The 26,723-nt window shown below is 41.1% G+C and overlaps 2 protein-coding genes across 4 annotated transcripts; one reads left to right on the top strand and one right to left on the bottom strand.

Moving 5' to 3' along the window:
• Positions 1 to 476: 476 nt before the first annotated feature.
• On the bottom strand, positions 477 to 13,243 carry kdm1b (lysine demethylase 1B). Its single transcript, XM_089023523.1, has 21 exons — positions 13,108 to 13,243; positions 12,697 to 12,839; positions 12,397 to 12,518; positions 11,901 to 11,990; positions 11,703 to 11,814; positions 11,524 to 11,637; positions 11,410 to 11,448; positions 10,211 to 10,403; positions 9,952 to 10,136; positions 8,785 to 8,955; positions 7,447 to 7,521; positions 7,184 to 7,318; positions 6,097 to 6,268; positions 5,896 to 6,023; positions 5,029 to 5,160; positions 4,864 to 4,938; positions 3,950 to 4,066; positions 3,742 to 3,867; positions 3,532 to 3,654; positions 2,489 to 2,641; positions 477 to 2,163 (listed from the first exon to the last, which is right to left on the bottom strand). Exons 1-21 carry the CDS (start codon positions 13,121 to 13,123, stop codon positions 2,080 to 2,082), a joined length of 2,505 nt encoding a protein of 834 aa, XP_088879649.1. The 5' UTR covers positions 13,124 to 13,243; the 3' UTR covers positions 477 to 2,079.
• A 6-nt stretch (positions 13,244 to 13,249) lies between these two features.
• On the top strand, positions 13,250 to 26,453 carry cfap69 (cilia and flagella associated protein 69). Of its 3 annotated transcripts, XM_089023522.1 has the most exons (24): positions 13,250 to 13,369; positions 14,017 to 14,081; positions 14,225 to 14,284; positions 14,374 to 14,439; positions 14,570 to 14,679; positions 15,488 to 15,564; positions 16,193 to 16,294; positions 16,780 to 16,932; positions 17,641 to 17,818; positions 17,912 to 18,035; positions 18,306 to 18,354; positions 18,429 to 18,550; positions 18,624 to 18,855; positions 18,933 to 19,097; positions 19,214 to 19,329; positions 19,400 to 19,518; positions 19,656 to 19,737; positions 19,839 to 20,031; positions 20,103 to 20,240; positions 20,368 to 20,444; positions 21,078 to 21,275; positions 21,654 to 21,740; positions 21,824 to 21,907; positions 22,758 to 26,453. In XM_089023522.1, exons 4-24 carry the CDS (start codon positions 14,380 to 14,382, stop codon positions 22,917 to 22,919), a joined length of 2,628 nt encoding a protein of 875 aa, XP_088879648.1. In that variant the 5' UTR covers positions 13,250 to 13,369; positions 14,017 to 14,081; positions 14,225 to 14,284; positions 14,374 to 14,379; the 3' UTR covers positions 22,920 to 26,453. The 3 variants fall into 3 exon arrangements, with proteins under 3 accessions (XP_088879648.1, XP_088879647.1, XP_088879646.1); XM_089023521.1 differs by lacking the exon at positions 14,017 to 14,081; XM_089023520.1 differs by lacking the exon at positions 13,250 to 13,369 and having other exon boundaries at positions 13,420 to 14,081.
• Positions 26,454 to 26,723: the final 270 nt, after the last annotated feature.

Genomic DNA, 26,723 nt, shown 5'->3' with positions numbered 1-26,723 from the left:
TTCATGTTTGTTTCGGCTTGTGTCGCTTACATGTGATGTATTTAGTATTCCTGTATTTAATTAAAAAAATATTTTTCACGAAACAGGGAAATCTAAAATATGACATTTTGAAATCATCTATCAAATCAGTTTTAGATTTCGACCACTTTTCTTACAATTTAAATGTTCTAACATTATATTGTTGTTGTATTGACTTCAAGATGGCGCCATGAGAGTGGCTGCTTTTACAGCGGCTCTGTATTCAGTTTTTCTACTTCTTCCTTTCCGTTCCTCTTCCTTTTGTAACTTTGCTGCTGTGAAATGTACATTTCTCCACCGCACGAGACTAATAAAGGCTAATCCAATCCAATCCCACTTGTTACTTAAAGGGCAACCGACACCATTTTTTTGTTTCCTAACTGACATCAGAAAAAAGTTTTATAGCATCTAAAATACCCAAAACACGCAGGTTGATATTTTTAGTCAAATGCAAAACACCAGTTTGCAGCACAGTTTATTACACAAGACAGTATTGCAGATAAATATTAAGCGCTGAAATGACCGACAAACAGAATCGTCGACAAACGTCACACATTTGGAAAAAAAAAAAACAAGGAGAACACCGGCCAAACATTAGAAACAGTGTGGATGCTTTTGTATGGAAAATGTTAACTTTGTTTGCTTTTAATTTAGCGAATTGTTGTACTGCTTGTCCTGATGTAATCCCTGAGAAAGTAAATAGTTTGTTGCAATAATCACAGCAAAATAAAGAATATTTGACTTTTGGGATGAAATTTCAACAATTACTGTGTCTAAAATGACATTTACTTATATGCCTTAGTTATGACTTGCAAAGGTTAAAGTGCATTTTAATTTCCTCCTGAAATGTCACCCCAAAGCTGAATATCACAAACTTTATGTGAATTGTTTACAAACTAACTAATATTACTGATGATGCTTTCAATCAAAGGAGCATCCTAAAGTCCAAAAGTGCTACAACAGGCCTACTCTTAACGTCTAACACATTACATGCACGATCACAACACATTACTGTACAGTGATACCTTGGCTTACGAACTTAATTGGTTCCCAGACAGAGCGTGTAAGGCGAAAAGTGTGTATCCCAAAAATTAATTTCCCATAGGAAACCATTAAAATGAGAATAATCCGTTCCCAGGTCGCCCAAAAACATAAATTTCTACTTTTTAAGCCTTAAAACTACACAAAATATACCTTATTTTATATATAATAAATGTCCTATGGTATTATAATTAAAGAAATAAACTGTACGGTATAATAAAGTCATTTTATTTACCTTTGTGATGGTCGTTGATGGAATGGAGTGACCGGTTTCCTCAGCATTAAACACTTGATGAGGAACGTAGCCTTCTTCTTTCACCATCTGGAGGAATGATCCCTTGGAGGTGCTTTCTCTGTGATAATTTTACCTAGTTCCTCATCAATTGTGTTCCGTTGAGCTGGGTTGATAGCTTTTTGCATCAAGCGTACAGATGGCTGGTGCGGGTTGTTTGTGGTGCCTGATTGATGGGATATTTTAACCTTGCAGTCTATACTCTTCCTTTGAACAATCAAAGTTGAAACTCACTGTCATCTGCATGTCTCTTTAATGTTTAAACCACCCCCTCCCCTCACTGCTGCGTTCTTGACCAATCACGTGGCTTTAACCGAAGACTGGGGGTGGGGAATAGAGGACAAAAACAGTCGGCAGCCATTTTGTTGTTAGAAGAACGGGCTCATCACTCATTGACGCAGCTCCGTGTACGAAAAAAGTTCGTATGCCAAGGTAACGTTTTCATAAATGGAACGTTCGTAAACCGAGGTATCACTGTACTTGCTTTATAAACAGTGGGGAGGGGCAAATGTTTTGAAAGAACTACTCAGGTCAGCCTTGCTGTTTAACACAGTTTAGCAATGTTTGATAGCCAGGGGTTATCCAGCCAAACTAGGCTGGTTGCTTTTTTTTCCCCCACGGCATTTTGGGATTTAGTACCAGTGTTTTTTTCTGAAGCCCTTGTTGGTTCACGTCGTGTGTATGCGTGTGTGTCCATGCTGGTGAGTTTGAAGCACTCAGTGAACTCTCTAGGGAGTGGCCATTTTGCTGGCCTCTCGGACACCGCTCAGGTAGGCACCGGTCACGGTTTGAGGGAAGTGTCGGTTGGTGGCCTGGAAACAAAGGGGGCGGGGGATTGAGGTACTTTCTTCAGAATTTATTTTTTTAAATATCATTTCATGATTGTTAATTCCAAGCCACGGCAGTTCCACATACTTATTATTATTATTATTATTGCACATGTCTGGCAGTGAATGAGTTAAAGGCTAATCTAATCTAATGATACAGTGCAGGGATTCACTTTACTTCATATATTAAAAAAACTAAAATAAAGAAAAAAAAAGACATTTAAAAAAAGTAAAAAAAAAATGAATAAACTTGCATCTATCTGCTAACCACCACCTAAAAATGTTTTTTTAATACACCAGCTTCTGGTACCTCGCCTGCAAAGAACAATTTCCCCTGAATGTCCTCGGCAATGATGTCATAAGCTTCGCCACTCCCGCCCATCTTCACGAAGCTGTAGGACATCTGCGACCATGCGTCTTTGCTCCAGTGTGTGACCAAGAAATGGAGGGGCTCTGGGACTTCCTGTTGGAAGACGGTGAACAATTATTTGCTCATGTTTTTTTTTTTTTTGCATTATTTCAAGTTGGATTTGCCCCGAAAGTGACCAAATCTAATGTGTTAAAATGTTTAGACTTTTGGTATAACGTACAGTGATACCGCGGTTTACGAACCCCTTGGCTTACGAACTTTTCGGTTTACGAACGTTAAATGTATGAAAATGTAACCTTGGCATGCGAACTATTTTTCAGGATACACACGGAGCTGCCACAATGAGTGATGTGTAGTCGACTGCAAGGTTAAAATATCCCATCAATCAGGCTCCACAAATAACCCGCACAAGCCATCTGTACACTTGATGCAAAAAGCTATCAACCCTGCTAAACAGAACACAATCGATGAGGAACAAGGTAAAATGATAGCAGAGAAAGCACCTACAGGAGATCATTCCTCAAGATGGTGAAAGAAGGCTACGTTCCTCATCAAGTGTTTAATGCTGATGAAACCGGCCACTCCATTCCATCCATGGTCATCACAAAGGTCAATAAAACCACGTTATTATACAGTACAGTTTATTTCTTTAATTATAATACCATAGCACATTTATTATACATAAAATAAGGTATATTTTGTGTAGTTTTAGGTCTTATTTAATAGAAAATCTTCTTTTATGGAGACCTGGGAACGGATTATTCTCATTTTAATGCTTTCCTATGGGAAATTATTTTTTGGCATACACATTTTTCGCCTTACACACTCTGTCTGGGAACCAATTAAGTTCGTAAGCCAAGGTATCACTGCATCCCATAGCATTGGCGGTCTAGTGGTCCAGTGGTTAGCACGTAGACTCCACAGTGCAAAGGTCATAAATTTGACCCAGAACGAAATGGAAAATAGATGGACCACATCTTTACCTGCTCCTTGAACAGTTCACGCAGCACCTTCATGCATTCGCCCGCTACGTCCTTGTCCTCCATGTCCCGCACGGCAGCGACGGCATCCCCGGCGATGACGGACATCAGAACGGCTTGCTTCCCCTGCGCGTAATGCACATACAGATGATTACAGATTTGTAACCGGCAAAAAAAAAAAAAGAGTTGTAACATTCATAAATAAACATAAACCTGCGGGCTCATGTCATAGAAGACAGTGAACATTCCCCGTTTGTCGAGAGTTGGCGGGATGTGACCAAAGTAGTCGGCCCCTTGGATCTTGTTGTCCCAGAATCTGTACGGGAACTTCAACGCGATCTGTTGTCCAGTTTGACAAGTTAAATTCATCATATTATTCATCATATAAAAGTAGTCAATAAAAATAAAAATAAAAGTGTACCTTCTCTATTATGCCAGCTCCCAAACTGTGGATGGCCTTGACTTTCCTCTCAGGAAGCAGCGGGACGAACTGGATGAAATTCTTTTGGAGTAACGTCAGCGGAACTGTGACCAGAACCTTAAAAAAAGGGGGAACCATTTCACTAATTCACTGCCATTCACAAAGGTATTTCTTTTTTTCTGGCTTGGGTGCCGATTAAGTGCTGTCCAGATCTCCGGCAATGTTTTTTTCCCTTCCACAATGGGGCAGAATTTCCCTTTTTTCCATGTTAGCGCTTTGTTCCAGCTTCAGCTGTTGTTATTGCGCTATATAAACCAATATGTATGTATTATTAATAATAATAATAATAATAATAATAATAATAATAATAATAATAATAATGATACATTTCATTTATAAGCGCCTTTCAAAACTCTCAAGGACACTTAACAGTCACAGGATTTTTTTTTTCTGCGGGTGAGCAGCGGCAGCCACACGCGCCAGCGTTCACTCAACGAGTAATAACTCAACTAGAAAGTTAGCTAGCGAATAACTAACTAATAGCTAGCTATATAGCTAATAGATAGCAAATATATAGCCAGCTAGATAGCTAGGGGCAAAGGTTAATGCTCACGTAGCGATGAAATCGGTTTTGTGTTGTATTTTGGACAACCGCCCTCATTTCAAGCTCATATAACTCCAGACACATAAAATTTAGGAATTAACTTTTTTTTTCTGATGAAAGGAGAGAGTCTAAGGTTTCTTACGCTGCATTGAGTGTTTATGTAGTCCTAAAACATAATATCCTGTGGGTCCTGGAATTCGGGTAACAATGACAAAAACCCTGGCACTGGAGTAGACACATTTTTGCATGTTTGGCAGTGAAAAAAAAAAGCTTGAGACGCAACAAAAATGTTCTTCTAACGTGGTTTTACCTTCTTTGCTGTCCACTGGGAGCCATTTGAGCAGGTAACTCTGACAACATCACCTGAGTAGTCAATGGTCTTCACCTGAAATAGATTGTTGTTTTCATCATTTCTTCCAAAATGGTTGTCCACTGCGGAATGTACGGTAAAAATATGGAATAACATTTTTCCCACCGGGCACTTTTTGCGGATGTCCAGGCCCTCGGCTAGTTTATGGAGTAGAGTTCCATAACCTTGGGTGAGCAACGTGTGGTCTCCTGAGAACTGTGCGAAGAATTCATTGTGGTCCCAGGATCTTGCAGAAACCTACATGCACAAATAAGACAATCTTACAGAGTAACAAACAAACAACAAAAAATAAATGAGTAAATAAATATTTAAAGGACACCCGACACCATTTTTTGTTTCCTAACTAACATCGGAAAAACGTTTTCTAGCATCTAAAATACCCAAAACACGCAGGCTGATATTTTTCGTCAAATGCAAAACACCAATAAAAATGACTTAAAGTGTCCCAAAACTACTTCAAAATGGCGAGTTTCAGAAGGTCCCGCTCCCTTGTTCGTGACGTCACGCAGGGACATCTCGCCTTGCTCTCGAATCAAAACAATGGCTTCAGATTCGGAGAAGATGCTTTCTTGTTACTCATCCAGTTATGAATATGATTCAAATAGTTCTGAAGTGGAAAGCATAAATGTTTGCAATCGATTAAAGAAGTCCTCTCGTATCAATTCGAGCCGTCAGGACTCTAATGTAGCGTCCCGGAAAATGCACAACATGGCGCCCAAGCTCCGTTGGAAATGGAGACCCAGAAGTAACTCAAATAGGTAGAAAGCGAGCCAGATAGCTATGAGATACCCAACAGATAGCTAGCTAATAGACAGCTGATAGATACCCAGCCAACCAGCTAGCTAGCTAGCTAATAGATAGCTAGTCAAGACACTAAAAACCATTCATTCATAAACCGTTGCTATTGTTTATAGCAGAGCTGGTGCTTGAATAAGGATGTGATCCACGTCTGTGAATTAGAATGTGTCTAACCTGCTTTAACGAGCTGCCACAAGCGTATTCCAGGTTGCTGAGATGAAATTGAAGTACTTTTTCCTCCAAGTCACTGAACTGAATGCCGGATTCCTGTAGAAAGTTCTTTTTCAGCTCCTGCACCTTTTCTGTCCAACAAAACCAAAAATGTCAGTTTCTCTAAATCTCATTTTCGGTAAATCTTGTACCAAATTAAATAACCTCCAAGGGGCATATCCTCGCTCTGCGATTTGTCTTTCCTCCATTCCGACACCACATCCAGGATGGCGTTAAAGTGGAATTCCATGCGCTTGTCGATGGCGGGGTCAGTGGCCTCGCCGCCCTCCTGAAACAGGTCACAGCGCTCCCCCAGTTTGTGCATGCGAAGGCCCATCTGCGGACGTACAGCGAGAGGTTAGCTTAAATCAGGGAGAGCGCCATTTCCGAATTTGTTCAGGTTTTGTTTTTTCGTGCTCTGGTGCCGATAAAGCACTGGTCAGACCCCTGGCAATGTTTTTTTTTTGCAGCATTTGCGTTTTGTCCATGTTAGCGCCTCATTACAGCTTCATTTGTTGTTAAAGCGCTATATAAATCAATATGAATGGACTGTATTGTATTTTATACAGCTGCCCCCATTTCAAGTTGAAATAACTCCAGACCCATATAACTTAGGAATTAACTTTTTTTTCTGATTAAAAAAGAGGGTCTAAGGTTTCTTACGTTGTATTGAATGTTTATGTAGTCCAAAAACTCAATATTCTGTGGGTCCTGCAATTTAAGTGAAAATGACAAAAACCCTGGCACTGGAGTGGATACATTTTTACACGTCTGACAGTGAATGAGTTAATGATATTGCAAAATAACAACAGGTGAAACGTTTTTAGAACATTAACTCATTCACTGCCAGACATTTACAAAATTTGGTCTGGAGTTATCTGAGCTTGAAATGGGGACAGCTGTACGAAATACATCAGAAAGAGTTAATTCCTAAATAATATGGGTCTGGAGTTATATGTGTTTGAAATGAGGGTGGCTGTCAAAAATACAATGCAATACATACATATTGGTTTATATAGCGCTTTAATAACAGCTGAAGCTGGAACAACGCGCTGACATGGAAAAAAATGAAATGCTACCCCCTTGTGGAAAAGAAAAAAAAAACACTGCCAGAGGCCACGGCCAGCGCTTTATCGGCACCCTTGCAAAACTTTTTTTTTTTTAATCTTTTGGAAAAGGAAATGATAATAAATAACCGAAACACCACGATAGCATATTTGTCCCTCATATTTTTGTGAAATTTCTCTCTCACCTGCTCACACATCATGGCGACCGGGTTGTTCACGCAACCGTTGACGATCTGAGCGCCCCGACCCATAACGACGCCCAAGGTCGTGTCGTCCCATACGCGACCGCCGATTCTCTCGCGGGCCTCCAACACCAGCACCTGAAACAAGTCCGACGGAACATTTAACGACTGACAAAATCAGTCATCACAAATCTTTCATTTCAACCATATATATACACAACGTCACCGTAAATACATATTCCGGCTCAATCGACGAGGTTGCAAACCTGAGTGCCAAAGTTCTGCAGCTGGCGTGCGGCTGCGAGTCCAGAGGCCCCCGCGCCAATCACGATGACGTTCTTCTGTAAGAATGATAGAGAATAGACAGAATAGAAGTTATCATCTTTAAAAGTTTCATGGTTAGTTGGCTGCTGAACACAAGGCCCACAATGGAAGCGCAGAAATCCTGGGGGTCAATCTGAAGTGAACAGACACAGCCTGTAAACCTGTCATCTTCATGTAGCAGATTGGATTGGATTGGATTGGATTTACCTTTATTAGTCTCACAGTGGAGAAATTATAATAGATAATAATAATAATAGATCTGGCCTTGGGCTAATTTAGGACTTGCTAAACACCTTCACGGGAAGAGCTCATTAGCCAGAGATGTTCGAGTATATGCAAATTTAAGTGATACATTAGTGAAACATAGTTTTCTTGATTGGAATACCACTCCCCTGGGCGTTCTATGCGCGAACAGCTGTAAGCAATAAAACATTGTCTCTTCCATGAACTGATAAATTTATAACCTGGCTAATGAGCTCTTCCTGTGAAGGAGTTTCAAGTCGTAAATTGCTTCGGTGATAAATGAGTTTCCCAAGTCCTAAATTCTGTCCAAGTCCAGATCTCCTAGATAAGGGGCGGGCCACATTGTAGTTATGGTTTCCTCTCGAGGGCCGTTATGAATTTGGGGAACCCATTAGAATGTTTAAATCCCTTCAATTATTACATATAGAGCACACAGCAAATTAATGAATAACTCGTTTTCAAATCTGAAGTCAAGAATAATGACTTTTATTGTGGTTGACATCCAAAAATGTGAAATTTTGGCTAAGATTTTAGCAATCATCATGGAATTTAACAAGTTTGATTTGCTTTCGCGGGCCGAAAACAAAAATGTGGCGGGCCGGATTTGGCCCGCGGGCCTTGACTTTGACACCTGTGTCCTAGATGAATATGACAGTTTACCTTGCTGTGTCTGTTGACCAGATTGACCCCAGGTTGTCTGTGCTTCAATTGTGTATTCGAGTCACGCATGTTGACTAAGCATATAACAGCATGAAACTTTTAAATAGGATAACTTCTTATTCTGTCTAACGTCTATCACCAGGTTACAAATCTATCAGTTCATGAAAAGGACAACCTATTAAAATCTCGATGTTCTGTTGTTTTATGGACGTTGATGCATGGGACGTGGTATTCAAATCAAGAAGAGTATGTTTTACTAATGTATCACTTAAATGTGCATATACTCTCAATAAATAGCTTAGCAGAGGGCTGCACAAAGCCATTCAGTCACGACAGTCACGTCTTATTGATTGTTTGCAGTCATTTTCTTTACTCACCGAGCGATATTTCTCAGGCAGCAGGGGCCTCTGGACCGCCAGCACCCCCGTGTTGATGAGGCCTTTTCTAGTCATGAAATGTAGTACGCGCTCCATCTCCTGCACGCATCGCACACGCACCAGGCCGCGTACCACCACGTGCATGATGCATTTCTGGACAGTCAGAACCTCCTTGGGTAGGGAAGAGGTTAAAAAAAAAAAAAACAACGACGATAAAGTTGTTGTGTAATTTATGATTGGTTTTTCCCATATAATTCATTGTAACTTGAGGGACTGGTTGTTCTCGATCGAAACCTCAGGCTCAAAGATTATAATAATCGGCAGCGTTCACACTTCCTGGAAAGTAACTCAAATAGAAAGATAGCTCGCGAGCTAATAGATAGCTAGCCAGCTAGATAGTTAATTCAGTAAATATCTAGCTAGATAGCTAGCTAGCCTGCTAGACGGCTAATAGATAGCAAAAAGATAGCTCGCTAACTGTCAGAATTTATAATAATGCTTAAGCACCCAATTATTATTATTAATAATTTATAATAATGCTTCAGCGCCCAATTATTATTATTATTATTATTATTATTATTATCGGGCTATGCAGATGTCTAGCTAGCTACCTAGCTATCTGACTATCTATCTAGCTAGCTACCTAGCTATATGACTATCTGTCTAGCTAGCTACCTAGCTATCTGACTATCTAGCTAGCTACCTAGCTATCTGACTATCTATCTAGCTAGGTACCTAGCTATATGACTATCTATCTAGCTAGCTACCTAGCTATCTGACCATCTATCTATCTAGCTAACTAGCTATCTACCTAGCTATCTGACTATCTATCTATCTAGCTAGCTACCTAGCTATCTGACTATCTATCTAGCTACCTAGCTACCTGACTATCTAGCTAGCTAGCTACCTAGCTATCTGACTATCTAGCTAGCTATTATTTATTCCTTACCTTCACTGTGCCGCCGAATTGAATGTTTATGTAGTCCTAAAAGTAAATATTCTGTGGGTCTTGGAATTTGAGTGACAATGACAAAAACCCTGGCACTGAACTGGACACATTTTTGCACATGGTCTGGTAGTGAATGAGTTAAAAAAAAACGTTTTTTTTTCCTCAAATCTTGTTTGTGCAACTGCGCATTATTTTTGTGTAAGCAAACGTGTTGATACCTTGCAGTTTTTGTGCCAGGAGGCTAGAATGAGATTGCGCAGCGCCAAATACATGGTGGGATCGCGGGAGAATTCGGGGAATTCATAGAGCTCGTCCAGTTCCATCATGTCGGGCCTGACGCACAGAGCCTTGCCGCACTCGTTGGGCTGGTAGAAGGGTTGGAAGTACGGACACAAGCCTGCGACTGAGCAGAGTGGCAAAATCAATGATGCAAGACTTCCCGGAAGCTGATCATGACGATCAATAGATCAATCGTACTTTGAGGCTGAACGGCTCTGCAGTGGTCGGCCCTCAGTTCGCTCAGCGACGCCCCACCGGGAGAGGAGGACGGACTCATGCCGACGCAATCGGGATAGTAGGCGGCCAAAAAGGGCGTGGCCGGGCTGTCTTTGAACAACGGCGGTAAAATGAGCATTGAGTGCCACCAGCTGTCCGTCACCTCCGCCACTCTCTGACAGAAATGGAAACAAATACAGATAATATCTGAGTTACGACCGGATTCCGTTCCGACAAAACGGTCGTAAGTCAAATGGTCGTAAGTTGAAATCCGTTCAAAATGGTCGACGTGACGTGTACGATGTCAATCTGTTGTTTTTAAGCAACGTTCTCTATTGAATACTATTATATACCAAACTGTTTACAGTTCATTTATAAATTTTAGTGTCATTTTTATCATTATATATTTCATATATTTTTTTTATTACTGTATAACTGTACCTGTAATGTATCCAGAAATGTTTACTGTACAGTTCATTTATAAATGTTATACTTACCTATTAGTGTTGTTTTTATCGTTTTATATTTCATATTTTTGTATTTTATTTATTATTGTATCTTGTTTCTATTTACAATTGTATTTTATTTATTATTATAGTTATCTGTTTTCCTTTCTATGCTTGTTTGTGACTGTAAAGTGTCCTTGAGTGCTTTGAAAGGCGCTTGAAAATAAAATGTATTATTATGATTATCAATTTTTATTTTATATTTATATTTTATATAGTGGGTTAAAGAAAACACTCATACGTAAAGAATAATTTGTGTTGTCATATTATGTGTTATTTAGTTTTTTTAAACTTTTGAGTGAACGCTGGCGCGGTGTGGCTGCCGCTGCTCACCCGCAGAAAAAATATCCTGTGACTGTAGTGTCCTTGAGAGTATTGAGTACATTACTACAGGAGACGATGCAGAGACGGTATCTGCACTGTATAGCTACTGTCTTGAGTGTAGTCACGCAGTAATATGCTGTGCGAGTGTGTGACATGCTGGCAGGCCAAAATTGTAGTACGCGTTGCCGGCTGTGGTGCCAAAAAAAAGGGTCTGGCGGTCGTGGTCGTAAGTACAGGTGGTCGTAATAAATCATAAGCAATCGTTAGCATAATGGGTGGTTTGATGTGATGCTAACCGCATGACTTGAATAGGCAATATGGCTAAAAATGAAAAATGTATTGGTAATTTACCAGGTCTTCTGGCAGGGAACACTGGTCCGGCCCTTCGTTCTGTTCACAAACATACAGCGTGTCACAAAAACATTAATTTTTCCATGACATATGACTTATAGCTTCTGAGTTTACCTTAACATTGTTGAACTTCATCCCACAACGGTATGTGGCTGCCAGCGAAGGGGTCAGCTGGATTTCCTTGGTCAGCTGACGCCATTTCTGACAGTCGGATTTGGTGCACTGCACCTAAACGACACACGGCAATGTCATCGCGAACAACGATGACAATGATGTTCGCGACAAGATGTTACCCAGTAGGGAAGTTGTTGATCTGCCATGAAAGCTTTGAGACTGGGTTCACTTTTGCCGTTACTTGTCCATGCTTTTTTCCATGCAGAAAATGTCTCATAACCGTCTTTATGACTAAAAAAAAACAACAATAAGAAGCCCAAAGACACAATTATCATCAATGACGGGAACATATTTAATAATGGAGAATGCGGTTTTACCTTCTGTAATAGTGATCGAAGCACTCATTGCAAAAGTGTTCACCACATGACAGATGGTACCAGCGGGATGTATATCCGTTTTTAGCACATCTGAGGAGACAGAGAAAAAAAATTACAGTGAAACCTTGACTTATGAACTTAATTGGTACCCAGACAGAGTGTGTAAGGTAAAAAGTGTGTATCCCAAAAATTTATTTCCCATAGGAAACCATTAAAATGAGAATAATCTGTTCCCAGGTCCCCATAAAACATAATTTTCTACTTTCTGATTTACTAAGCCTGAAAACTACACAAAATATACCTTATTTTATGTATAATGAATGTGCTATGGTATTATATTTAAAGAAATAAACTGTCCCGTATAATAAAGTGGTTTTATTTACCTTTGTGATGGTCGATGGCTTGATGGAATGGAGTGGCCAGTTTCATCAGCATTGAACATTATTATTTTTTTCATTTTTGAATGTTTAAGGCTAAAAAAAAATTTGTTCGCTACCTGTCAGAAGCGCTTGCAAAACAAACGGGATACGTGGCCGAACAGCCCGCCTTCTCACACTTCCTGTATTTCTTCTCTGACTGGTCGTCTTCCTCTTCTGTGTCTGTTGCTTTCCTTTTGCTCTGAAAAGACACAAATACACCTTTTTTTTGCTAATTCAAGGAAACACACGTTCGCATGATCCAATGATGGGGATGCATCAAAGATGTAAAAGATAAATGATTGAAGGTGGAAATAATTTGATGTGTCCTTAAAGGACTGGGTTTATGAATTGGGGTGTAGGGATACAAATGACAGTACCTGTCCAGGTGGGGGGTTGTTGGCCCGCTTTACCCGGACGTTGGTCTGCCTCCCAGAGGATCGTAGGCCCTGACCGTCGCTGGGAGATTCCCCTGAGCTCCGCCTCTTGGCTCGCCGGACGCCCGAGCCATTCCCGGGGTAGTCTGATGAACAACAACAAGCCCCACCAACGGTGATGTGTGAAAAGACATATTGACAAAGGAGTGAACTACTCCGGCTTTTTTTCGGGGTGCCAACAGACAACACGGCGTTGAACACAAATGCTGGCGAGTGAACGACACAATTGTGAGTTTAGAGTGTTAAAACGTGGCAAAAAAGATAACAATGAGCTCTTTAAATCGGCCATGTTGTGTTAGCGTGCCACGTTTAGCACGTGGCTAACAACACTGGTTATTGCTATGCTTCACTGACCTGCATCCGACAGCATGTTCTTGGATTCGTTATCCAGATTTGGATTTTGTTTATTTGAAGTGTTTTTTAAACATTCGAAAATGTTCACTCTTTGCCGTTTATTGTTACGACGTGAAATAAACAAGTCGTAGGTTCTTGACAGATTACCACTACCGGTTTCGGGAGGAAATGGGCGTTTTCCTTCGATTGGTCATTTGGTTCATCTCTCTCGCCGTAGCGGCTGTATATCACCATGGGAACCACAAGTCAACACTTCTCTAAGGTGCTCTTGATGTCCTTGGAAATTTGATAACTATGGCGGCGAGGATGTCATTTTCACGTCTGTCGAAATAAGTAAACGCGTTTTACGTCACAAAAATATCAGTATGCTTTAGCCTTGAGTCCCCCCCCCACCACACACACAAAATAATGGTATTTTCACGCGTTCATTCATTTGAACACCCACGTTGCTCATAAAATACCCATTGTGCTGTAAATAAAGCCAATATCTAATATTGTTGAGGTAATCTAAACAGAATGTAATTAATTAGATATATCATCTTAAATAAAATATTTCCCGTGGTGATTTCCACGTCCAAATGCCTTTTTTCGATTGTTAATATGGAATTTCCGATTTCCCCTGGAACAGGAACGCACCATTATCATCTCACAGCGTTGTGACAGCAACGTGACGTTTACGTGATTTTAGACCATATTAAAGTTCGTCATCGTGGTTGTTGTAGTTTTTTTATAGATGTAAAATTTACATTCGCTGAATAATTACATCGATTTGTGGTCGCTTGCCCATTTCACCGTGTTTAGACACATTTTGGAGTAAATCGATGACCCGTGGAAACAATGGCAAGAGTCCAAATCTGCTAATGCTTGAAGATTTGTTTTCTAATGAATCAAAAATGGATTCATGTAAAGTTGTGCACAGAAGGAACGCCGATCAAGTTGTTGTCCGACCAAGAACACCGGACCATGTCGAGCAGGTGGACTCATGTTTTGTGTTTGTAGTCTGCAGTAGTAGTACAAATGCGCTGTATATGACTTCTGTCATATCGGTGTGATGTCATATATTCCTACACGAATGCAATTTATGATAAAATATTCTGGAATATCCTGTTCTTATCAGGCATACCCGAGAAGTCTCAACCTTGCCAAGGTAATTAGTCTGCTTGAAGACCCTCTGACGGTAAGTCATTCGCACGTTCATTTGCAGTGGCCGTCAGAATGACACGCATTTGCCGACATTTATTCCCACATTATTATGCTATTTTTTAGACTCACATGCAGGAGAGGCACATTTTTGTGCTGAAAAAGTTGCTCAAGAGGAAACAACAGGGTTTTGTATCCTTTCGCGTGTCTACTTTTCTCCCGATTTACAGAAAGTCCTCAGGTGCTCATTTATCGCCACTCGACCACAGTCAGCGTTTATTTTTTCCCACCTCAGAAACGTCCTTTCCTTGACGTTGTTAAGCTGCTGAGGGAGCTTGCGAGCATCTCGAACATCCTCAAAGTCTGTGGCGAAAAGGCTGACAAGCAACCGGAATACTGCAGCATTTTGTGTCAGGCGCTGAACATTTGCAAGTAGGTCGCATTCCTGCTGTTTTCAGATCAAATTTTGTTTCTTGAATATGCAAATGTTCCCGTTATGTGACTATTAAAGGACGACTACAGACGCCTCCGGACAGGTTGTGGCCATAATTTGTAAAATCACTATATTTTACGTTTTAAGAATCGCGCTGAATATTCAGGAAGTCTTGTTTTCGAGTTGGTGACGATGCCCGGACGTGACGTCACGTCTGGAACGCCCCTGACTGAGAAAGTGACACACAATGCATTTTGGGTACTTCGTTTGGTCTGAAAACTTCGTGTTGATCCTTGTTGATGGCGAAATTAGAAGGAAAACACATAAATCAAAGCAATGGTGAATCGTTGTGTGTTGCACCAAGACTACAATTTGATACTAGTTGACACATTTCCATCTTGTGCATTTTCTGGGCGCTACATTGGAGTCCAGACGCCTCAAAATGAAACGGAAGGACTTCTTTAATCGATTGCAAACATGTATGCTTTCCTCTTCAGAACTATTTGAATCATATTCATAACTGGATGAGTAACAAGAAAGCATCTTCTCCGAATCTGAAGCCATTGTTTTGATTCTACAGCAATGCAAGACGTCATAGCGTGACGTCACGAACAAGGGGGCGGGACCTTCTGAAACTTAAACTCATTTTTATTTGTGTTTTGCATTTGACTAAAAATATCAGCCTGCGTGTTTTGGGTATTTTAGATGCTATAAAACGTTTTTCTGATGTCAGTTAGGAAACAAAAAAATTGTGTCGGTTGTCCTTTAAAGGCTTTCGGATTCTGACTAAATATTTGTCTTTGTAAGGCTTCCCTTCCTGAAGGAAAAAGTTTCGGATGAGCTCAACTACGCTGAGGATGTCAAGCAGTTTCTCTCTCGCATGGGTATACAGTACAAACATTTAAACCCCGTCTAAATGTCACAATTTGCAGGGTGGTGAAGGTGATGGAAGCAAAAAAATATGGCAGAAGGGAGAAGTAGGGTGTATTTGACAAATTGTATTAAATAAAGTCAGCTGGAACAAAATCTTAAACAACAGAGTTATCAGAACAAAAATGTCCAAAGTAGCAAACAAAACCATCAACAACACTCTCAAGGCTACTTTACAGTCACAAAATCGTTTTTTTTTCTGCAGGTGAGCAGTGACAGCCACATGCGCCAGTGTTCACTCAACCCGGAAGTAACTTAAATAGATAGAATGCTAGCTAGGTAGCTAGTTAACGGCTAGGTAATAAGTAGCCAGATAGATAGTTAGCTAACTAGCTAGATAGCCATATAGCTAATAAATAGCCAGCTACACAGCTAGCTAGCTAGACAGATAGTAAATAGATAGCAAATGGATAAATAGCCAGCTACATAGCTAACTAGCTAGACAGATAGCAAATAGATAGCAAATGGATAAATAGCCAGCTACATAGCTAGCTAGGTAGACAGATATCAAATAGATAGCAAATGGATAAATAGCCAGCTACATTGCTAGAAATGAATTGAACTGTGTGTGTGTGAATTTAGGCTACCTGATGAGAGTGTCAGACGGTGAAGTGAGGCGTCAGGTTGTGGAGACTGTCAAGTCTTACTACAGCAGTTCGGCTCCCAGCAAACCTCCGCTCGATGGTACGATCTGGCTCGTAATATCTAGTACAGTGATACCTCAGCTCACTAACATAATTGGCTCCCAGAAAGTGTGTGGAGGCGAAAAGTTTGTCTTCCGAACATTTATTTCCCATAAGAAACCATTAAAATGAGAATAATCCGTTCCCAGGTCCCTATACATCATCATTTTCTACTAAATAAGCCTTAAAACTACACAAAATATACCTTATTTTATGTATAACAAATCTGCAGAGGTATCAGCGCAGAGGTATCACTGTACTTGTAATTTGGAAGTTGAGTTTTGTTTTGTTAGTATGTAAAGTGGCACGAAAACATTAGGAACACTTACACAATTGGATACAGTAAGCTAGTTGGTATCTCTTCTTAAAACACTGAATTTATGGAGCGGATAGTATTGGATGTTGTGTCCAAGTTATTTCACGCCGTGTTTTGGGTTCATTCTGAAAGTCGTTGAGATCTTCATTGATGAGTGTTGATGCTCACAGAGCCTCAACCAACATCTCCCGGGTACAGACTTCAGCTTCTGGAGCGCAGTGATCTGGCCAAGACGCTATTCCTGTCCGTCGCGGCGCTGGAGAATCAGCCTGGTGTCAAGCTGTTGCTCCTACAAACACTTCAGATGCTCTCCAGTACATCTGGTTAGTATCAAGGGTAGGCGGGGTGGAGTTTGGTTGTCGTCATTTTTACGACCTGTACATTAGCATGAAGTGGATACAAAAAGTCCTTTTTAAATATCAAGTGTCTTGTTGATAGAGATTAGTCAGAATAAGAAGTTATCATATTTAAAAGTTTCATGCTGTTATATGCTTAGTCAACATGTGTGACTCAAATACACAATTGTAGCACAGACAACCTGGGGTCAATCTGAGGTCAACAGACACAGCTTGTTAAACTGTCATCTTCATCTAGGAGATTTGGCCTTGGACAGAATTTAAGACTTGGGAAACTCCTTTATCACCGAAGCAATTTACGACTTGAAACTCCTTCACAGGAAGAGCTCATTAGCCAGGTTACAAATTTATCAGCTCATGGAAAAGACAATGTTTTATTGCTTACAGCTGTTCCTGCTTAGAACTCAAGAGGTGTGGTATTCTAATCAAGAAAACTATGTTTTACTAATGTATCACTTAAATTTGCATATACTCTCAATAAATAGCTTGGCAGAGGGCTGCAGAATTGAGGCGTCTGTCATGAATGGCTGTGTCTCCTGCCGGCAGTAAAAACAATCTTTCTGGGTCCGAGCCTTCGTTCACAGTGTCCGATCGAACATCTCTGACACTTGTTTACTTATTTATTTTTTATATAACTACTAAAGGTCACAAATCTATTCCTTTGTCCATCTCTAGATATGAACTGCAGTTTAATTCTCAGTGTCCGAGGCGCAGAAAGTATCTGTCTTCGCATGAATGAACCAGACCCATCTGGACAGATCTTGTTTCACTCCTCGGAAATCCTTTGGAACCTTCTGGAGAGTGGCAACAGGGCTACAGTGGCCGCCCAGCTCAGCAGCGTGGAATGTGCCATGTATGTTAAATCCACAAGTTCCAACTCCAAGAAGCTGACCAAAGCATTAAAACCGCTTACCTGACTCTCAAACACAAACTTTCTGTCCTGTAGATCCCTGAAAGAAGCCTTTACTCACGCCCTCTTGAACACTTACCGACATGTTGATCTCCAAGTCCGCAACGATCTACTGGTTCTTACCACCCTCTTTGCCGAAAACTCCTGCGCTCTGCTCATTGTGAGGGACATCTTCTAGACTTGTTGTTTTCTTACCCAGAATCCTTATGCAGCACAGGTTTCAAAGCCAAGGCCCGTGGGCCAAATATGGCCCACCACATCATTTTATTCGGCCCGTGAAAGCAAATCAAACTTGTGAAAATCCATGAAACTTGCTAAAGTCTGAACCATTGAACTGAACCATTGAACTGAACCATTGAACTGAACCATGAATTCCTCACACAACAGTTTTATTGCTTTGGCTGAGAAAAACAATCATCTTGTTTTTTAGGAGAGCTTATTCGCCCAGCAGCTTGTTGCACTCAGCACGTTTCCCGAGCGTAAGAAACAAATTCCTGGCCTTCTCTGATGTTTTAGTTTGGATTTGTCGCCCTACGTTTTTCTTCCGTTTCAGTGAAGAGTCAAAATCATTTGTTGGGCAAGCTCAAGCTGGCGTACAACATGGAAGACCTGCAAATGAAGAAGCTGCTGTTAAATCTGCTGGTTGTGATGTCCAGAGATCCTGCAACCATCCCGGTGGCTGCCTTTGGTTCTGCACATCATGGTAGATATTAACGTGATACTGATCTTGTCCATTTTTATGGTGCAGATCTTCAAAGAGGAACAAGTGATACTGGCTCTGCTGACCTTGGCTAAGCCGCCCTCAACACCCGCCGAGGTGAAGCCGGGGTCTCGTGACTGGTCGTCCATCCAGCTGGAGGAGCTCCAACTGCAGGCTTTGGCAGTCCTCGCTACCGTGGCCCCGCTGATACTGGACCACTACATGTGCTCCTATGGAAATGTGGCCCTTCTGCATCTTCTGGATTGGTGCGCAAGGCAAGGTGAGATACCATGGTCATGGTAAGAGCGAGTGAAGCAGTGATGGGGGACTCGACTGATGTGACTTGACGGATTCCAGACGGCTACTGTGGACAAGGTCACAGCTTCCACGCCACTGGCGGCCGAGGGAGCAAAAAGGCTCACATGCGTTACTGCATCAGGCTGATGAGATCAGTCACCTCCTTGGATGACAAGGCCCTCAACCAGGACCTGTGTGACCAAGGGACCATACACATCCTACTAGGTTGGTTTAGCAAAGTTGAGATCAGGGTTTGGAATTCGGCATTCGGGTCATTGGTTACGACCAGTGGAGTTGTGTTCCTCACCTCACCATGTTCTCCATTGATTCCATCAACTCAGGGCTTCTAATGCAGATGGAGTCGACTACCGGCAATGAAGATGCAGTTAACGTGGAGATGAAGTCAGACATGCAGATCATCCTCTCATCTCTATGTGAGAGTGATCTACACAGAAAAGTAATTGTGACAAGTTGACATTTGAAAATTCAGAAAAGATATCTCTGACACCCTTCCGGTCGCACGGTAGGAGTTGTTTGGAACCGAGGGTGTGGAGATGACGGTTCACTACCTGAGGAGAGGCGCCAGTATGTTCTACAGCGGTTTAGGACACAACAAGCTTCTACTGTCAACCATGGCGTGCGTGCGGTGAGATGTCTTTGGAATTAGGTTTCCTCGGTCTTCCGGATTAGGGTGTAGGGTTCTGGGTTAGGTTTGGGTGAAGGAGTTAGGGTTGACTGAAAATGAATTAAATGCAATTGATTCCCTTGCGGTTCCATTGTTAGCACCTGCATTGTGGGCTGCTACACAACCGAGGATTGGTTCCTAACCCGAGATGGCGTCCTGGTTTTACTTGATCTTCTCTGTGTAAGTAACTCAAACCGTTTCTGAGAGAGTTTGGACTACAATGAATCTGAAAAACCTTATGGACATATCTAACTTCTGCTTTAATTTTTTTCCCCCTTAAGTCCAGTCCCAAGTGTGTTCATGGCGTGATTCTGGCCACTCTTTTGGAGCTGTGTGACAACCTGAGCACAATTCCTCACCTCCTAAGCTGGAGCGACAGCAATGGTTGGACGGCTCCGAGTCTCCTCCTGCAACTTTGGCGACGTGAGGAGGAGGAACTGGGAGTCAGTCGGAACAGACACGGCGGGATCGCGGGTTTGTTTGTGTTCGCCCGGTGTCCAAAGGACAAACAATCATGTGATACTTCTTCTCTTGCCTGCATCCAGATCCAAAGAAGCCTGTCCTGGCACATCGAAAGGTGGATGACGCAGCGTTGTTGTCCACTCCGGACAGGGCCAGCGGTGCCATACTAGAGATGCAAGAGAACCTGCTAGCCAAGATTTATTTGATCTTCTGTAGGATTGGTAAACAAAATGCAAATTTCCTTCGAGTTGTGAATAAAAGAAATACAAAATGAGGCTGGCGACCAGTCCCATGCGATCGGTTCCAGCGCATCCGCTACCCACTTAACTGATGCTTGATCTTCTCCAGGTTTTGAGGATCTTCCAGGATTGTCTGTAAAAGACAGAGTGACCTTGAGTATAGTCAAAAGGTACCTTGATTTCAAGGTAAGAAAAAATAGTTGGTGTTTTAATTTTTATTATTCCTTTTTAAAATAATTTTCTTGCCTTGCTCGAGAATCAAAACAATAGCTTCAGATTCGGAGAAGATGCTTTCTTGTGACTCATCCAGTTATGAATATGATTCAAATAGTTCTGAAGAGGAAAGCATATATGTTTGCAATCGATTAAAGAAGTCCTTCCATCTCATTTTGAGACGTCTGAACTCCAATGTAGCGCCTGGAAAATGCGCAAGATGGCGCCCAAGCTCCGTTGGAAATGGGCTGATTTGTCTGCTGGGAATTTGTGTCACCTATTATTTAATAGTAGTCTTGGTGCAACACACAACGATTCACCATCGCATTATTTATATTTTTTCCATCTAATTTCGCCATCAACATGAAGTTTTCAAACCAAACAAAGTACCCAAAATGCACTGTGTGTCAGGGGCGTTCCTTCAGTGACGTCACGTCAGGCATCGTCATCAATTCGAAAACAAGACTTCCTGAATATTCAGCCCGAGTCTTAAAACGTAAAATATAGCTATATGCCGTCAAATCTTTACAAAATACGCAAAGTAGAAGTCATTTGAAGTGATTTTAATGTAGCTGAAATATGACATCATAATGTGATGTAACACAGGTGAGCGAGGTATGGGACGAGATCAACCGTGAGCTCATCCTGGAGGGCGTCCGCCCAGTCACGCCGGACCAAGAGACTCTACGTTCGGCACAGCAGATATCGCAGCGCACGGCGGAGGCAGTGGCGGCCGAACAGGAGGAAGTCTTGCGGCAACATGTCGAGGAGGCCAACAGGGAAGAACAACTCATGTATGAAGAGGTGAGGACGTTAAAAAGGTAATGAATGACAAATATTACTGCAGAACATTGAGTTAATCTTTGGTAGTCCGTGGGGGGGCACCCTGAACCTGTTTCCAGCCAATCACATGGCACGCATTGACCAACAATCATTGCCGTTCACAATTACATATATTATATATGACAACACAAAGACACAGTGTCATTCATTCTTCAGCACATTCTGTATCCTCTTTGTGACATGAAGCAGTTTTAAATGAAAGAGGAGAGGATCAAAGCATCCTTTTCAGCAGTGGATCAGGGACATCACGGTGGAATGTGCATGAATAAATTCGGGAATGGCAATGAATAATTGAATGATTGATGGATTTCCGGTGACGTTTTCCCATTTTAATGGCAGATGAAGTCTCACTGGAAACAACGTCAGCTAACAGCCAAGTCATGGAACAATTTTGTCTCTAAGACGTCCAACTATGACATCCTCAAGGTTTTATTTTGTCCTACACCATTTTCATTGTTCTACAAATAAAGGCTTTTTCTTCAACAACGTTTTCTTTTTCTCTCTTGCAGGGAATCAAAGAACAGAGGGAGAAGCACGTGGAGTCCATAAGGACAGACACAACGCAAGAGGACTCGGGACAACACCATGAAGACGTCTGGCAACACTCAAAAAAAAAAAAATGTTAAAGGACAACCGACACCATTTTTTTTGTTTCCTGACTGACATCAGAAAAGCGTTTTATAGCATCTAAAATACCCAAAACATGCAGGCTGATATTTTTAGTCAAATGCAAAACAACAATAAAAATGAGTTAAAGTGTCCCAAAACTACTTCAAAATGACCTCTGAGATGCCAAGTTTCAGAAGGTCCCGCCCCCTTGTTCGTGACGTCACGCAAGGACGTCTTGTCTTGCTCTAGAATCAAAACAATGGCTTCAGATTCGGAAAAGATGCTTTTTTTGATACTCATCCAGTTATGAATATGATTGAAATAGTTCTAAAGAGGAAAGCATAAATGTTTGCAATCGATTAAAGAAGTCCTTCCGTATCAATTCAAGCCGTCAGGACTCCAATGTAGCGTCCTGGAAAATGCACAAGATGGCGCCCAAGCTCCGTTGGAAATGGGCTGATTTGTCTGCTGGGAATTTGTGTCAACTAGTATCAAATAGTAGTCTTGGTGCAACACACAACGATTCACCATCGCATTATTTATGTTTTCCTCCTAATTTCGCCATCAACATGAAGTTTTCAGATCAAACAAAGTACCCAAAATGCATTGTGTGTTGCTTTCTCGGTCAGGGGTGTTCCTTCAGTGACGTCACGTCAGGAATCGTCACCAACTGGAAAACAAGACTCCCTGAATATTCAGCGCGAGTCTTAAAACGTAAAATGTAGCTTTATGCGGCAGAATCTTGTCCAGAGGCGTCGGTTGTCCTTTAAATAACAATCAGGACAATTCAGGATGTTTTTCCTCATGCGCTTTGTTGTTGTTTTTTTGTTGCAGGTTTTTATTGGCAAGCTAATGGTGGACCCCGATAGCGACGCCTCGGGCGGTGTCAACACCCTGAAGGTGGTCCAAACACCCGTGATGGCGGCAGCGCACGAGGAAGCCTTACTCGGCTCGCAGGAGCTTCATTACTTCAAGACGGTTGCTGGCAAAAATTGATCAGGGCCATTTTATCATGTAGAATGCTAAAACGAAATGCTAAATGGCTAGGCTAGTGGGAATTAGCATAAAAGAAAATGCTAATCGGCTAGGCTAGCGGAAATTAGCACAGACTTAAACCGAATTTGAAATCTTCAAACATCGCGATGTATTGTTCCAATGCTGCAAATGTTAAACCTTCTCAATTTTTATTGTTTACTGAGTTTCGGACTTTTCTTAGATGCTACTAGCTATCTATTCGCTAGGTATTAGCTATCTATTTGCTCGGTATTAGCTAGCTATTAGCTATCTATTCGCTGGGTATTAGCTAGCTATTAGCTAGCTATTGGCTATCTATTTGCTAGCTACCAGCTATATTCGCTAGCTAATGCTATCTATACGCTATGTATTAGCTATCTATTAGCTAGGTATTAACTAGCTATTAGCTATCTATTGGCTAGGTATTTTAGCTATCTATTCGCTAGGTAATGGCAATCTATTTGCTGGCTAATGGCTATCTATTCGCTAGGTATTAGCTATCTATTATCTAGGTATTAGCTAGCTTTTAGCTATTTATTTGCTAGGTATTATCTAGCCATTCGCTAGCTACTACCTATATATTCGCTAGCTATTAGCTATCTATTCGCTAGGTATTAGCTATCTATTTGCTCAGTGTATTAGCGAGCTATTTGCTATCTATTCGCTAGCTACTAGCCATCTATTCGCTAGCTAATAGCTAGCTATTCACTAGGTATTAGCTATCTATTAGCTGTGTATTAGCTACCTATTAGCTATCTATTCGCTATATATTAGCTAGCTATTAGCTATCTATTCACTAGCTAATCTATTCGCTGGCTACTAGCTATCTATTCGCTGGCTAATAGCTATCTATTCACTCACTATTAGCTACCTATTCGCTAGCTAGCTAGCTTTCTATCTATTTGAGTTGAATTTGTACACAATTGTGCCCCTGCAACCCAAATGTCTCCCAGACATCATTTTCACCAAGCAGCAGAATCCTCTCACTGTGAGGAAGAGAATGAGGAGGGTGAAAAGGCTGTTAGTCATCTCCATGGAAACAGCCCAGCAACAGGCTGCAGGCTGGCGGCCAATCAGAACCATTCAATGGCCGCTCTTCATCCAATCGGTGGGAGAAGCAGTAGTGGGACTGGGGCCCGTCAAGGTGAATGTTGATTAACTCATTCACTGCCAAACGTGCAAAAATGTGTCCTCTCCAGTGCCAGGGTTTTTGTCATTGTCACTTGAATTCCAGGACCCACAGAATATTGAATTTGTGGACTATACACATATTTAAAGCAGCGTAAGAAACCTTAGTCTCTCTTTTTTCATCAGAAAAAGAGTTCATTCCTAAATTTATATGGGTCTGGAGTTATATGATCTTGAAATGAGGGCGGCTTTTATAAATACAATGCAATAGAAACATATTGGTTTATATAAGCGCTTTAACAACAGCTAAACCTGGAACAAAGCACTATCCTGGACAAAAGGCAAATGCTGCCCCCTTCTGGAAAGGAAAAACATCACCACAGACCATGGCCAGCGCTTTATCAGCACCTAAGCCTGAAAAAAACAACCCGACCAAATTCGGGAATGGCGATCTACGTTATATTTTCAATTCCAGAATGGCAGTGAATAATTGAAGGCGTGACCATTTCAAATATATATATATACATATATATATTCATTAAAAAATATTAGCAAAACAAAATAAGAATAAACAATAAATATCAGTGATAAAAACCTAGCTGGAAATTACTTGTCAATAAATTGGCAAGAAAAATTCATAAAAAATTGAAAACCTGGTGGGAACAAAATAAATAATGGCCTGAATACATAGGCAGCAGGTGTGTAAACTGGAGGGACAGCCTTCCTCTGCCACCTGCATGAAATACTATGCTTTCTCCTGGTGGCCAAAGCATTCACTCCAGTCACACAATTGCGTGTCATTTTTTTTCATAGCAAAATTACAAAATTAAAAAATACACTGTCTGGTGACTAATGAGGCGCATTGCAATGCGTGATGGGATAGGTTCTGACCCCTGCACCTTAGTTACTCTCGAACAAAATCCCCATTCATCAATCAAAGCTATTTTTAGCTCCTCAAAGAAACATTAAAAGCCTCCGTCATATTTTTATGTAAGACTTCAGGGCGCCCCAACCCTTCACCCACAATGCATTGTGGCAACATGCAACAACAGTCAATGTTTCTTTGGCATCTCCTGTTTCTGTGTGTTTGTGTGTCACATATTCTGCAAATGCCGGAGACGGTTGCTAGGCAACAACAGCCTCTTGCCCCCCCTCACTCACTCTTTCTATTAGAGCATCAAACAGTAATTGCGTGTGTGTGTGTGTGTGTCTGATAAATGGAGTTTATTTATAGAAGCAGTCGAAAATTAAACTCATCTTCCCATTTCACCCACCAATAATCCCTCACATAGCTGTCTGCAACCTCCCTGCCACATTCATTTACAAGAGATGGGAACAGAATGTGTGTGTGTGTGTTAAATATTGATAAAATATATGTCTATGCTCAAATAAAGTGTACCAATCATAATTCTAAACATATACATTGGTTTCTGGTTGGATAATATTAACAATAATAACAGGTATGCATTCTTTATCCTCTGCGTAGAACCAAAAATAGTCTTGCTGTACTGAGAAGCCGTGAGAGGAGCTGAGTCTTCATTACAGTATTTCTGAAAAGTCTTGAATATGAGTATTTTGGAAGGATTTTAGTAATCGTATAAGATGTTATGAGTTCTTGAGCTAATTCTGAAACCTTAAGTTAATTTTTTTTAAATAAGATATGAATTTTCGCCTTTGATTGCATTTGTGTGAGACCGCATCGGGTCTTCGCAAAATTGATGTACAGTGATACCTTGGCTTACGAACTTAATCGGTTCCAAGACAGAGTGTGTAAGGTGAAAAGTGTGTATCCCAAAACTTTATTTCCCATAGGAAACCATTAAAATGAGAATAATCCGTTCCCAGGTCATGTAACATCCACATGAAGTGGTGAATGTCAGCGAGAACATCCACTGCTTGTATATCGGGGTCCTTCTTTTCTCATTTTTCTCCTTCTCGCATCACCGTAGATGACAAAGATGATGTATGGGCAGTGATTTCCTCCACAAGGTCAACCTGGCGTGTGTGTGCGTGCGTGTGTGTTTGTGCATGCAGGGGGAATAAAACGAAGCTACTTTATCATAGAAAAAGAGATGGGTGTCTTAGGTGATTTCATTTCTCAGGTGCATGGGATGAGTATTCGAAATAATGTTGTCATCCACCAAATGAAAAAAGGATGTTTTTTTTTTATGTGGATAGGGTTTGTTAATAAAGTCAAAGAAAAAGGCTTTTGTGAAAAATGAAAATGAGCTGAAACTACATATAGTTACTTTGCATTTCCATCACAATTTCACAAGCAAATGACACCGTTAGCATTTTCCCTTTCATCCGATTAGTAAACCAAGGGAACCCCAAACCTGTTGCTATGGCAATCACCCTCCTTGCAAAAAAAATAAAATAAATAAGCTATCAAATCCACTCCTTTTTGAAGCCTCCACAATTGCGTGACGTACATGAGTTTGTTTTTTTTTGATGATCTTGTCATTAAAATTAGCATTTTCCTGCGATGTGCGAAACTTGTCCTCTGCTCCATTCACTAGTGATGAATGACGCAGCTGCAAGTGGCACCAGAAAAGAAATCAGGCCATGCTTTAATTATGATGAAGCTTAAAATTGACCCAACTTCACATCTGCGTGGATCTACTTTCTTCAGCGGCATCACTTACGATTTGGAGTATA

The sequence above is a fragment of the Hippocampus bargibanti genome, linkage group LG20 (genome assembly GCF_051943395.1).
Source record: "Hippocampus bargibanti isolate YZ-2025 linkage group LG20, ASM5194339v1, whole genome shotgun sequence".
Classification (NCBI taxonomy): Eukaryota; Metazoa; Chordata; class Actinopteri; order Syngnathiformes; family Syngnathidae; genus Hippocampus; species Hippocampus bargibanti.
The sequence above is the reverse complement of the archived record's forward strand: the minus strand, read 5'-3'. Positions and strand labels throughout refer to the sequence as shown.